This window comes from Lithobates pipiens, unplaced genomic scaffold, assembly GCF_037356315.1.
Source record: "Lithobates pipiens isolate NorthernLeopardFrog02 unplaced genomic scaffold, aLitPip1_a1.2 Scaffold_8, whole genome shotgun sequence".
In the NCBI taxonomy this organism is placed as follows: Eukaryota; Metazoa; Chordata; class Amphibia; order Anura; family Ranidae; genus Lithobates; species Lithobates pipiens.
Genome location: NW_027507903.1, coordinates 507,170,639 through 507,184,234, shown reverse-complemented (window position 1 = coordinate 507,184,234; position 13,596 = coordinate 507,170,639). Strand labels below are relative to the sequence as shown.

At 44.0% G+C, this 13,596-nt stretch overlaps 1 protein-coding gene across 5 annotated transcripts in view; it reads right to left on the bottom strand.

Moving 5' to 3' along the window:
* Window positions 1-1,254: 1,254 nt before the first annotated feature.
* The window catches only part of DNM1L (dynamin 1 like), a 98,973-nt gene continuing 86,631 nt past the window's right edge, over window positions 1,255-13,596 (bottom strand). For all 5 annotated transcript variants that reach the window (XM_077469324.1, XM_077469327.1, XM_077469329.1 and 2 more), the window contains 3 exons: window positions 7,011-7,120; window positions 6,770-6,929; window positions 1,255-4,717 (listed from right to left, as the gene is read on the bottom strand). In XM_077469324.1, the coding sequence (XP_077325450.1) occupies window positions 4,661-4,717; window positions 6,770-6,929; window positions 7,011-7,120 (327 nt within the window). In that variant the 3' untranslated portion in view covers window positions 1,255-4,660. The remainder of the gene's footprint in view (window positions 4,718-6,769; window positions 6,930-7,010; window positions 7,121-13,596) is intronic.

Genomic DNA, 13,596 nt, shown 5'->3' with positions numbered 1-13,596 from the left:
AACCGTCACCTCTGGTTGACTGCAAGCCGAAGTCCCAATCCTGCGCTGGTCTCTTGCTTCTGGATAGCCCCCCAGACAGTCTAGCAGCTAGATATGCCTAGGATAGGCCCCATCTCCGGCCTAGCAGCCCAGGCAATAAGACACATGTCCACCCAGACAGCCATCCAGGTGGCACAGAACATAGATCACCTGAATATATAGGGTCTGCCAGCAGGCCAAGGGATGAAAGAAAACCCCTGCCCATTGGCTGAGAAACCCCATTTACCCATAACCTGACCTTGGGTTGCCCTTCTCTTATCTAGTACCACCAAGTACCCGACCACCTAAAGGTAGAAGGGAAAAGAGCAACAAGGCCAAAACTTAGAGATCTATTGATTTCTCCCCAACAATCAACCAGGATAACTACTCCTGGCAAGTAAATTTGTGAGGAGCAACCCTGCCTAAACTCTAGGGTGCTACAAAACCAGATGCAGAAAAATTGCAGTAAGTGCTCTGGATGGATGAATCAAAAATTCTAAATATTTGGTTGTAGCAGGATGCAGTTTATTCACGAAGGGCTGTAAAAGCAGTGCAATAATGTGTCTGCAGGGAAGCAGGGTGGAGGTTCCTTGAAAGTTTGGGGTTGCATTTCTGCAAGTTGAGTGGCAGATTTGGTCATGACCAATGGTCTCCCTCAATGCTGAGAAATAAAGGCAGATACTTATCCATCATGCCATACCATCAGGGAGGCATGCAATTAGCCCCACATGTATTCTTCAGCAGGACGACTTCAAGCATACAGCCAATGTCATTAACCACTTGAATACAAGGCACTTTCATTGCGATAGCTGTGATTGGACGCATCTGATCAGATAGTAAAGGGCCATTCTGATTGTGATCTATGTCCAGGGCACACAGCGGTCTCAGAGCACACCTGATGCAGGACATTCTCCCAGATTTGGAGAGCTGCATTTTAGCCGTATATTGGCTATAGCCCAGGTGGCAAGTGGTTACAATCTATCTTCGGTGTAAGAACAAGGAGTCCTGGAAGTGATGGTTTGTCTCTCACAGAGCCCTGATCTCAACAGCATCAAGTCTGTCTGGGATTACATGGAGAGACAGAAGGATTTGAGGCAGCTTACATACACAGAAGATCTGTGGTATGTAATCTCCAAGATGTTTGGAACAACCTACCAGTCGAGTTCCTATCAAAAACTGTGTGCAAGTGTACCTAGAAGAAGCTGTTTTGAAGGCAAAGGATGGCCACACCAAATATTGAGTTGATTTGGATTTCTCTTGTTTATTTTTTTCAACAAAAATGGAAAGTAAATGAACCATTATACAGGATTTATATAGCGCCAACAGTTTGCACTGGGCTTTACAACCTATAGTAACACTTCTATTTCTGAAGACATTCCTAATTTAAAGCATTTTGTCACACCTGCCCAAAACCTTTGCACAGTACTGTATATATGCGCATTGGAACACCTCTCCTGCAATGCGATCAGGACAGGTAATGTGTGCCATTTGGTAATCAGGGCAAAATGACCACCGTGATAAGCACCTCTACTGCACAAATGCCACCAGTCACTGCAGGGACCACCTATCAAAAGCTGGCGGAATTTGTGCTCATGTGCAGAAAGCCACCAGCAACCAAATGCCTGGAAGAGACCAGTGCTGCATTTTTTATTTATTTATTTTTTAACAGCTGCACTGTGAAGGGGGAGGTCATTTTGGTAGCAGCTTTAACTTAAATTTACCATTTACACTGCTGATTTTTAAAAGAAAAAAAAAAAAAATCCTAGAGTTCTGCTTTAATGATGTATTAATGAATACAACGCTATATCTGCCTGGAGTCCTGCTTTAGGCATTATACTGTGTGACCATTATAATTTCCCTTTGATAGCACATAGGAAGAGAAATGAGGCAAGATAAAGCAGCAGCTCACAAGTCAGATACACACACAAACTTCTGCATGACCATTTTATTTACAATGATAAACATAGACATATCAGAACATACAGAGAGTCTCAGTACTGAAGTGGCAGCTGAAGCCTACAAGCAGAGACTGTTCCCTCTCTCACACATAGACTGGGAGCAAAAGCAGACAAACAATGATTGATGTGTCACAGGTCCCTTTATTGTATGACAACCCCGATGACACCTCAGGAAGGAGGTAAGAACAGAGGTATATTACAGTGTATGGCAGCTCTGGGGAGGGGGACATTTGCTGTCCCGAAACAAAAATACAGCGGCCTCTAAGTGTTTGTAGAACTTTCTTTAACTTCACAAATGAACAGTCAGATGACACAAAAAAAAAATGGCCAAAGCCTGGTGCAAGCTGACTAGAAGTGCCAAGGAAAGAAAAAAGTACATCTCAAGATTGAAGGGAGAAAAAAAAAAAAAAAAAAAAAAAAAAGAGGTAATCGGTCATTGAAAACAAAAGAATGAATGCAGATTATTAGAATTCAAAATATGTAGTTTATGTAAGGATTCATATGATGCAATACAGCTTTTTCATTTAGATAGAATGGTGAAGAGTTAGAACCTCTGTCAGTTTTCTTGCGTTATTCCACTGGGAAGAACCCTCTTCACAATCTTTGAAGCTGAATCTGTTCATATTTTGTCTCCCCTAGTTCTACTCTCATCCATCAGCATTGCATTATTGTCTGTGATAACGTTTGTGTGCATTGCCATTCATTCTTAAAGGAGTTAAAGATAAATTTTATTTTTATTTTTTAAATAACAAACATGTTATAGTTACCTCCACTGTGTAGCTCATTTTGCAGAGTGGCCCCGAACGTGGTCTTCTGGGGTCCCTCGGCAGCTGTCTCTGCTTCCCCCTGCAAGTACTTCTCACATTCATGCAAGCTCGCTCACATGGTGAGAAGCACTTGTGAACGCGCTCCCGTGATACCCGCGCCCCCATGATACCCGCGCCCCCATGATACAGCCGCTGGCAAGCCAATAGCTGCGCTGCTTTCAATCCATCCACTCCAGCCAATCAACGGCTAGGCTAAGCGGCGAAGAGGATGTCGGGGGGGGCGAGTGCAGGACTTTCGAGTGGTCAGGTAATTAAAACAGGGGAGCTGGCACTGTCAGAGGTTTTTTCACCTTAATGCATAGAATGCATTAAGGTGAAAAAACTTACCTTTACAACCCCTTTAATGTCACCCCCTATGCCCATATGAAATGAAAACAAGCAACAATGTTGCAGCGTACCACAACGCATCGGTATGAATGCTCTATGCATTGTGGTAAGCTGCCTGGTCAAGAAAAAAAAAAAAAAAAGTGCAGGTGTGTTAATCATTCAAATGAAAGGGTGCTTTAACACAAGCAGTAATGCAAAACATGATGCAAATGCCCCTCCCCCCAAAAATCTTTGTAATTGTTTGTCCAATGGATTTCTATGACTTCCTATGTTGGACACCATCATCTGTATAAGCAAGAGGAAATCTCATTGGAGGTACAGAGGTTCAAACTTATTTTATTCAATCCAATACTAAAGTTGTGGCTTGATTTGGACTTTGTTTTAATTCATAGTTTCGGTAATTCATAAGTTGGTGTAATATATAAATAAGTGTAGGTTGTTTTGGGGGGGGGTGTTGCAATTGAAATCTTCACCACCCCAGATTCGGACATGCAGCATTTCTGCTGCCAGTGCTATTGCAAACATGGCCTAGCTTGTCAATGTAGACTGCTGTGGCCGCTATGCTTGCAACAGCACCTGAAGCATCCCATACGAACATTGGCCAGGCTTGTCTGTTGGCCACTGCGCTAGCACAGCATCCATCCAGGATTGGACATCCCTGCTTTAAATAGGGAATGATTAAAACTCGTGTCAGGTACACTATCATTTCTCATCCGTTTACTGAAGGACACAGGGGAGACATTTAGATTTTGACTGTTGGATTTCAGAGCTACCAGCAGGTGTAGGACGCTAGACACAAACAATCCATAACCCCCCAATTGCTATTGGCAGTTCACTTTTACCAACTGAATTTGATTTCCGTAAAGAATAAAAAAAAAATTATACAAAACTGTCCCCAGAACGGTTTCTAAGGATCATTAATAATGTAGAATGTTCCTCACTTTCAGTTCTGGTGACAAAAACCTGACAGGGATTCTAACCCTCACCATTAAATGTTTGGCCTTAGGATACACTTTAACACAGCTGACAGAATGGGAGCAAAGCCATCAGACCACTTAGGTCACAATATGTCTGTCCCAAATATACACCTCCAAAAACATTCAGAAGTTTATTTTTTTTGTTTTTTTTTTATTATATTTAGGGGTTTCAATATATTTCAGTCAGTGCAATAGCAAATGATAAAACAAACGTACACTACTCCAGAGAACTGCACAGGTCCTGTATAAAACACCATAAAAGATATTCATGTGAGCAATGGTGAGTGACTAGACCTCCCAGCATGCTCTTGTTCCAAGGTCACAATGGTTGGTCAGCTCGAATCACAACAGGAAATGAGGAGAGGCGAATAATAGCTGGACATATATTTATTGTGTGGAAGATATTCGTTTTCTTGCTTGGTACAGTTGGCCTTCTCCTGGACACGATCCTCCCATACACAAGGGATTTCTTATATAAATAAAATTCTACCGTGTACAATTGGCGGTTCCTCTATGGTTTTCAAGTGAAGTGTCTGGTGTGTCCATCTTCTGGTCACCAGAGGTGCGTCTCCCTGATCTCGGCGATGATCTGACTCGCTCTCTGAAGTGCCTAATTAATTAAAGAAAGAAGGAGATCTAAAAGGATGGAACAAACAGCCTAAAACCAGTATGGAGGAATGTTTAGGTCTTTAGCTGCATGTGATATCAGAACACAAGCCAAATAGAGGACAACCCCAGAGTGTCACCTGATCTGTCAGAAGGCTGCTGGATTTAAAGTGCATCTAAACCCAAAAAACAAAAATGTATTCTATTGCAGCTTACTGTTCCCGATGTGGTGGCTGCATTCGTTTTTTAGGCTTTGTATCCCCCCAATATTTTCAGCTGATGATCCTCCCAGTAACACACTTCTTGTCCTCGGGTGACACTCACTCCCTCACTGTATCTATGAAAGAGTAGCACTGCAACCACAAGAGAGGACTACAGAACACCTTCCCCTATCTCAATAGGTTAGTGGGAGAGGTTCTCTAGCCCATAAAGGAACTGGTAAATGCATTGCATTGTTGGACATTCCTGTTTAAGCAAAGGATGTTAAGGGGGTTGTAAATCCTCACGGTTTTTCACCTTCATGCATTCCATGAAAGTGAAAAAGCTTTTGTGCTGCGGCAATCCCCCAGAGTCCGATCATTCCAGATGCTGTCTTGGGTCCTCATTAGAGATTGATAGCAGCAGGAGCCATTGGTTCTCCGGGTGGGTGCATTCAAGAAGAGGAGGGGCCAGGAGCACCACAGGAGGAGGCTGCTCAGTGCAAAACCCTTGCAAAGAGCAGGTAAGTATGAATTTTTTTTTTTTAAATAAAAAACACCTTTACAATCACTTTAAGTACACAGAATTTCTGGCAGGATCAACAGGTAATTTTTGGACTTGCAGAAACTTTCATTAGATATGGTGGTTACATTAGTTTCCTTTAGGCTAAGGACTGGTAAGCTGCAATATAGCATTTTAACTATTTTCCCACAGTTTTTTTTTTTTTTTTTACAGCTTTAATGCAACGATTGAAAAGGAGGTGCTAATAAGCAGACTTTACATTTTAGTGCAGTGTCCACTTCATTCTCTTAGGCCTTGTTCACACATAGGCATTTTAATTGCGGGCAGAACAACCAATTCTAACCACAATTCCAGAATCGCAGCAAGATATGGGGCACATTCGCATTGCATTTCTTACGTACCAATCCCAACGCACACATTCCTGTTGAAATAGCTGTGCAAATGAGTGGGTGCTGTAGTGACCAACAGCTGTTTAAAGTCAATACAAAAATAGTCACCAGCACACCAGGGATGTCACATGCCTGATGAAGGGGTCCTGCGTGACTCCTAAATGTTGCTTTCTGCTGCAACGATGTGATTGCTAATAAAACTTTGGACCCATTTTTAAGATCCCTGTGTGCTGACGACAATTTGTTTTGCCGTGATTTCTTAATTCCAACCCAATCGCAGTGCGATACTGCCACGATTGTTACGTAACAAAACACACTGTAATTGCACAACGCACGTCCCCCAAATGATGTTCCAGAACTTTTTTGGGCAACACATTGTGGAAAAAAAAAAATACATACATACATATAAACACGTTTGAAAGCATGCCAGAAACAGCTTAGCTCAAGTGTGACTGTAGCCCAAGGCTACAGTCCCACTTAGCTGAGCATTATCAAGTCTGCCTGAAAAGTATCCCATGTACTTTGTCAGGCGTCAAAAAGCTCAAATGTGAACAGGGGCCATTGAAATGAATGGGATTTTGCTTGTTGAGGGTTTGTGCGTTCAGCTGAAAAACGCTCAAGTGTGAACGGGGTCTTAGGGTTTATATCCATGTCTGTACTAGCTTATGGTGCTATTGCCTCGGTAGCAGAGGATATCATACAGATAGAAGAAAATTCCAAGTAAGTGGAACCAGGATGAGGCAGTTGGATGGAGGACAACACTGGACTACAAAAGCAGTGGAACAGCTTATGGGTGCCTGACAGAGCAAGTGAATGAACTCTGGTTTTGGGCTAAACTATTAATAATTTTAATACTGTCAGCTTAGCCAAAGCAATCTACACTATAAACAGAGCACACAGCAGTAAGGCTTTATGTATGGGTAACACAAAGAAAGCCAACATGATACCTTCAACATGTCTGCAGCCTCCTTCCTGCGCTGGGCCATGTCCTCAGACTCCGTGAGCAGGTCATCCAGCAACATGGATTTATACAACTGGCCCACCAGCTCGCTTTGTAATGTGTCCTTCACATGGTTCACCAAGAAGTGCATCACAGCTTTTGGCACACTAAGGAGAAGATTGTTAACATTCAGAAGCAACCAGAATAAAAGAAAAGTAAGCATAAGACTGTTTACGCCACCACCTTACCTGTCCTGAATGTTCTTCCGCACGATCAGAAAGTAGGACTTTATTAGTCGCTCAATCACTTCGCAGTCACGCTGCTCACGAGCAGAGAGTTTTCTGGCAACTGGCACAGGCTGGAGGACAGAAAAGTACATAGAGTTATGGCACTGAAAAAAAATAAAATTAGACATTACTAAATAAATTACATTATCAAGTGCTTATAAGTCAGTCAATGTTATATTAAACCTAACAGGTTTGCTCGCTAGAATAACTTTGCAGAGAGACCTTATTGGGAGAAAAAAAAAAAAGTTGTTCCTTGGATTCTCGGAATGTCTTGCTGTGGAACACAGTCACTCTCTGCATCCTACAATGAGGTATTTGGGAGTCTGGGTCAAGTTGACAAGGTGTTCTGAAATATCAAATTTGTTTCTTGGATTTAATCATTCTTAAATGAACGATTAAAAATGTTTGTTTGGGATGGTCCTACGCAGCAACTTTCCAGGACCTAAACACCTCTGGTTTTGATCAAGAGATCAGGTCCCAGTGCATCATGTCTAACGATCTTCAATTTTGCCCTTTTATCAGTTAAAATACATACAGCAAATTGTCAGTAGCACTTTTAGTGCAAGTCTGGAAAAAAAAAAAATTAGTAAATCTCTCAAATAAATGCATATTTCCCCCAACTTTTGTCGCTTTAATATATCTGCAAATAAAGAGAAAAAAAAACCCCCCACACTTGTTTATCTGCCAGAAATCCAATGTGCTCTTGACTTCCTGTAGTGAGCTGCCAACGGAGTGGCTTTGCTGCATGACATCGTAGGCACTATGTTTGCATCAGTGGTAGTTTTTTGCACAAATTCATTTTAACTATATTCAATAAAGTTGATTTTTTTAAGTCCATGGTGTTTCCTTAATAAGGTTTCTTGGTGATCTCTAATCCCCCATCTTTTTCATGTTTATGCATGACCTTAATGAACCACACCTGTCAATTTAGGTGGGGGTCTCTGCATAGGGATACAATTCTGAATTTGAACTACCCTGTGCACTAATTATTGGTCTGCCTGGGTGTATTTTTATACATGTTTTTGAGATCCTAGGCAGTATTGTCAGCCCTGGCCAGTTCTATCCTGGTGGACTATAGAACATCCCCTACATTGCAGAGATAAATTTAAAGCTGCAAAAAAGTGAAAAAATAAATAAATAGGATTTTTATAACAGCTTATCTGTAAAATCCTATTGTTTGATGTACATCAGGGGACACAGAACCATAGTAATTACTACATGGGTTATATCGGCATATCAGGTGCTAGACACTGGCACGCCCCTTAATGCGTGAACTTTCCCCATATAACCCCTCCCACTACCGGGAGTCCTCCGTTTTTTAGCCAAGTAATATAAGTGTATAAGAAGAAGGGAGGGACCTCTGTGTCTCCCGATGTACAGCAAAAGGATTTTACAGGTAAGCCGTTATAAAAATCCTATTTTCTTTTCTTACATCAGGGGACACAGAGCCGTAGTAATTACTACATGGGATGTCCCATAGCAATGGCAACTGAAGCGGGGGGGGGGAGAGACAACAAAAAGAAAGGAAGTCAGAGGACTCATACTGCAGCCTGTACCCTGTGCCCGAAGGCAGTATGCTCCTGACCCTTAACATAGATTTGATAAAATCTGTTAAATGTATGACCTGAAGACCATGTCGCGGCCTTACAGATCTGAGCCACAGAGGCCTGATGATGCACCGCCCAAGAGGTACTAATTGCTCTGGTTGAGTGTGCCTTAACATGAAAAGGAGGAATTTTTTTTAAGCCACAAGCCTGAATAATGACTTGATGAATCCACTTGGAAATAGTGGATCTAGATCCTCACTGTCCTCTCCTTGGACCATCTGGCAGAATAAACAAAATATCTGTCTTACGAACTTGAGGGGTCACCTTTAAGTACACGCTGACCGCTCTTACTACATCAAGGTAAAGTAGCACCCTCTCTTCCCTAGATCGAGGCTCTGGGAAGAATGAAGGAAGAACAATATCTTGGTTTAAGTGAAAACCTGTCACCACCTTTGATGAGGGCGTAAAACCACCTTATCCTTATGCATAATCAGATATGGCTCCTTACCAGATAGAGCCTCTAGTTTAGATACTCTTCTAGCAGAAGAAATGGCAACCAGAAAGACTATCTTTCTAGTCAAAAGAATCAAGGGAATTTCCTGTAAGGGTTCAAAAGGCTGCTTCTGCTAAGCCGACAGGACCAAATTCAAATCCCAAGGATTTAGAGGTGCCTTGATAGGAGGACTGATCTTGCGTTACCCCCTGAACAAAGCTACGCACTAAAGAGTGAGAAGCTAAAGGCCGTTGAAAGAACACTGACAAGGCCGAGATCTGGCCCTTGATAGTATTCAAGGCCAGATTCATCTCCAATCCTATCTGTAGGAAATCAAGGATTCTACCTATAACATATTTCCTGGGGTGCCAACCCCTGGATCCGCACCAGGCAACATATGTCCTCCAGACTATAGTAAATGATCCTGGAAGCTGGCTTGCTGGCATTAATCTGGACCCTGCGCAAGAAGGTCCGGCCGTAATGGCAGAGTCCAGGGAACTCCTACTGCCATTTTTGTAATCTCGGCAAACCAAGGCCTTCTGGGCCACTAGAATCACTTCCTTTTGTTCCTGCCTGATCCTGCGAAGACGACGCAGAAGAAGCCGAACTGGAGGGAATGCATAGATCAGAGAAAACTGATCCCATGGGAAGACTAATGCGTCTGTTCCGCAAGCTAGCGGATCTCTTGTCATTGACACAAAGTTGTGGACCTTGTTGTTGAAGCTGGACACGAACAGGTCCACGTCCGGAGTACCCCATCTCTGACATATTGCAAGGAAGATGTCAGGGTGAAGAGACCATTCTCCTGGAAATAATTGTTGGCGGCTCAAGTAGTCCACCTGCCAATTTTCTATCCCGAGAATGAATATTGCCGAAAGGCAAGGAACGTTGTGTTCTGCCCAAGACAGAACGTGATTCACCTCTCTGGGCCGCACGACTCCTCGTGCCCCCCCTGGTGATTGATGTAAGCCACAGCCGTGGCGTTTTCGGACTGAATGCTGACAGGACGGCCCTTCAGTCTGACCGTCCAGGCTCTTGGAGCCAGATGGATTACCCGAATTTCCAAAACATTGATAGGCAAGGTCCTTTCCAACCTGGACCACTTCCCCTGGACAGAATCCTCTTCCAGGACTGCTCCCCAGCCTAGAAGACTGGCATCCAGGTGGCTGGTAGAAACAACCTTCCTTTTTGAAGGTTGCTGGATATTAATCACCAATTTAGGCTCTGACGTACGTCAGGAGCCAGCTGAATTGGAAAATCTAAGGCCTGAACCTTCTTGTTCCAGGCTGACAGAATTGCGCTTTGTATGAAACTGTGCATAAGGGACGGCCTCGAAGGAGGCCACCATCCTTCCCAAAAAGTCTCATTCACAACCGAATGGAAGGCTTTTTTTTTGCCCTGATGAGATGGATTAGTTCTACAATGGAACCGATTCTCTTTTGAGGTAAAAATATATCTTTCTCTGCCTGGTATCTATGATTAGACCCAGGTACTGTAGTCTCCTTGATGGTTTCAAGGAGGATTTTTCTAGGTTGAGAACCCAGCCTAGAGATTCCAAGAAGCTTACCGTTGTTACCAGACTGTGGTCTAACCCTGAAACCGAATGATCTACTAAGAGTAGATTGTCTAAGTAGGCTAGGACCGTTATGCCCTGAGCCATTAGTCTGGCTAAAGCAGGAGCCAGAATCTTTGAGAACACCCGTGGAGCTGTGGCTAGACCAAATGGCAGAGCCACAAATTGAAAATAATGACTACTTCGAAGCGTAGAAACTTCTGGTGAGCGGGAAATATTGGCACATGGAGATAGGCATCCTTGATGTCGATTGAAGCCAAAAATTCCCCTCCTTGGAGGATGGCTACAACCGATCGGATTGACTCCATGCGAAAGGATCGGATGTTCAAGTGCTGATTGAGATCTCAGATCTAGAATAGGTCTTACTTCCCCATTTGGTTTTGGAACCATGAAGAAGTTTGAATAAAAACCTGTGCCTTGTTTCTCTAAGGCAGGGATATGCAATTAGCGCACCTCCAGCTGTTGCAGAACTACAATTCCCGTGAGGCATAGCAAGACTCTTAGAGTCACAAGCATGTCAGAGGCAGAGGCATGATGGGACTTTTAGTTAAGCAACAGCTGGAGATGCGCTAATTGCATATCAATGCTCTAAGGGAACTTCCGATATGACTGCCTTGGATAGCAGATGATCCAGTGCCAGAAGAAGGAGAGCCCTCTTCTTCTCTGGATCCTTGGGAACACTTGATCTTGGAAACCGGGGAGACGGAAGAACTCGGAACTCTAGTTTGTAACACAGCAGAAACCACCCACTTGTCTTGACATTGCTCCTGCCAGATCTTTGAAAACTGCAGAATCCTTCCCCCCCACCCGAGCAAGCGGGGGCACCCCTTCATAAGGAGGCTTTAGCACCTTGCTTTGTGGGCTTCTTTCCCCAAGATCTCTTCTAACCTTGGTGCTGTCCCTGGGGTTTTCCCCTTGAACCTGATGGCTGAGGCAGTTGAGACTGCCTAGAGGCTGATGTCCCTGGTACAGGAGAAGAGGCTGGCTGAAATGAGAAATGCCTGAATTTCTTCTTTACTGGTAAAAGCTTTTGTCATTGGAAATCCTCTGTAGGTATTTATCCAAATCTTTTCCAAATAGCCTTCACCATGAAAAGGGAAACTGGATAGGAGCTTCTTACACAGTGCTTCGGCTGACCAACTCTTCAGCCAAAGAATTCTGCAAGAATGCACTAGTCCCAGCATGAGACACGAGATCTGAATGGATGCATCTCTCAAAGCATCTACTGTGAAAACACAGTGTGTCTGCTAAATCAGCGTTCTGTTGGACCTGTTCAACAGGCAAAAATTAAAGCATCTCCTCAAACTGCTCCTTAATGGCCTGGGATATACCCATTGCAGCAAGAACCGGCTGCACTGCTGAACCTGCTAAAGCCATTTGGTTCTTAGAAAGGTGCTCCAGCTTCTTATCTGCTGGATCCCTTAACATGAGCACATCAACCGGACATGTGAGGTTCTTATTAACCAAGGTGATCAGAGCATCAACCGCTGGAACCCCCTTTCTAGAAATCCTCTTCCATAGGATACAGTTTGGAGAATCTCTTAGGAGGATAAACTGTTTACGCAGATGTTCCCACTCTGCATACATAAGCTTTCTTAGCCATGCGTAAATAAGAAAGGCATCCCCAGACAGAGGTTTTAATGATCCTAACTTAAGAGATGGGGTCATCAGAAGCCTGCGCTGCAGGTAGCAAAAAAGTTGAACGAACCAACTTCGTGAGAGCGAGCACAAGCAAGCTCTCTTGTGGTGATACTCCTTCCGTGTTAGGATCCTCAGAAGAGGATAAACCAGTATCTTCCAAATCCCCAAGAAGATCTGCCTGATCCCCGGCATCCTGAACCTCCAGAGGAGGATCTTGAGCACTTGATGGGGATCTGCTACGTTTAACCCTGCTCTGAAGGGATAAAATCGCATCAAGTTTCTTGTCTAAACCAGCAATGGTAGAAGACAACACTTCACGTATAACATACTCAGGGGCTGAAGAGTCTTGTGCGACTGCAATTACAGTTTCCCCTGACGGCTCAATCTGACCAGCCGCAACATTCTCAGGATGACATTCTTTTGGAAAGGGTTTTTCTTTGTCGTGACCCTTTGGAACCTTTAGAGGAGTTTCTGGTCCCTTTGCCACTCATAGCTTACAGTATAAACCAGAGGCACTACCAGCAAAAGTATGTTTCACTTGCTAGGCTATAGTACAGTACAATAACTGCTATTAATCCTAACTACACAGTACAATGTTGTCAAAGGGGAATGCCTGCGTCACCAAACCTGACCAGCAACCACTCTGCTCTGTCCCTCCACCGCCAGGCAGCAGCTTCTCACAGGGCTTTAAAACACTTCCTGCACGTGTGGCTGGCATCTGACGCCGTTAGCCACGCCACCAAAGCGCCGCCCCCCCCCGTGCGCGCGGAATACACCGCCGCCCCCCTTTCCTCTTTCAAAAAAGGAAGCAGAGTCTCCCGCGCGAGCATCCTGCATCATGGTGGGGGTTAAGTCCTCCGCTCCAGCGAGCGGCCGCGGTCTGCCAAGGCATACACTTTTTTTTTTTCCTTCTCAAAGAATAAGGCAGCTGGCTGGCATTAATAAGGAAAGAAACCACCAATCCAGGAAGTGATCAGAGACCCCCCTTTCTGTTACCTGAGGGTCTGAGCTGGCTTTCCAGCATCAGAATGGTGAGTGCTCAATACAGCCCCCAGTGGTGAGACAGACATGACAACACAATACATGGAAGGAGAGATTCCTCAGAATCTCCCCTACCTTATCCTCGCAGCAGGGTTTTATCAGAGATAAAGAACCCAATCTTTGCCCTTCACGGTAGGCTCCGAGACACCCTGTCAGTAAACTTTTATTGGCTTTACTACCAAAAAGTACTGGATCTCAGGGCCCAGCTCTTAAGGCATTCGCAAGCAAAACCTCGTGTCTTCAGATTACGAG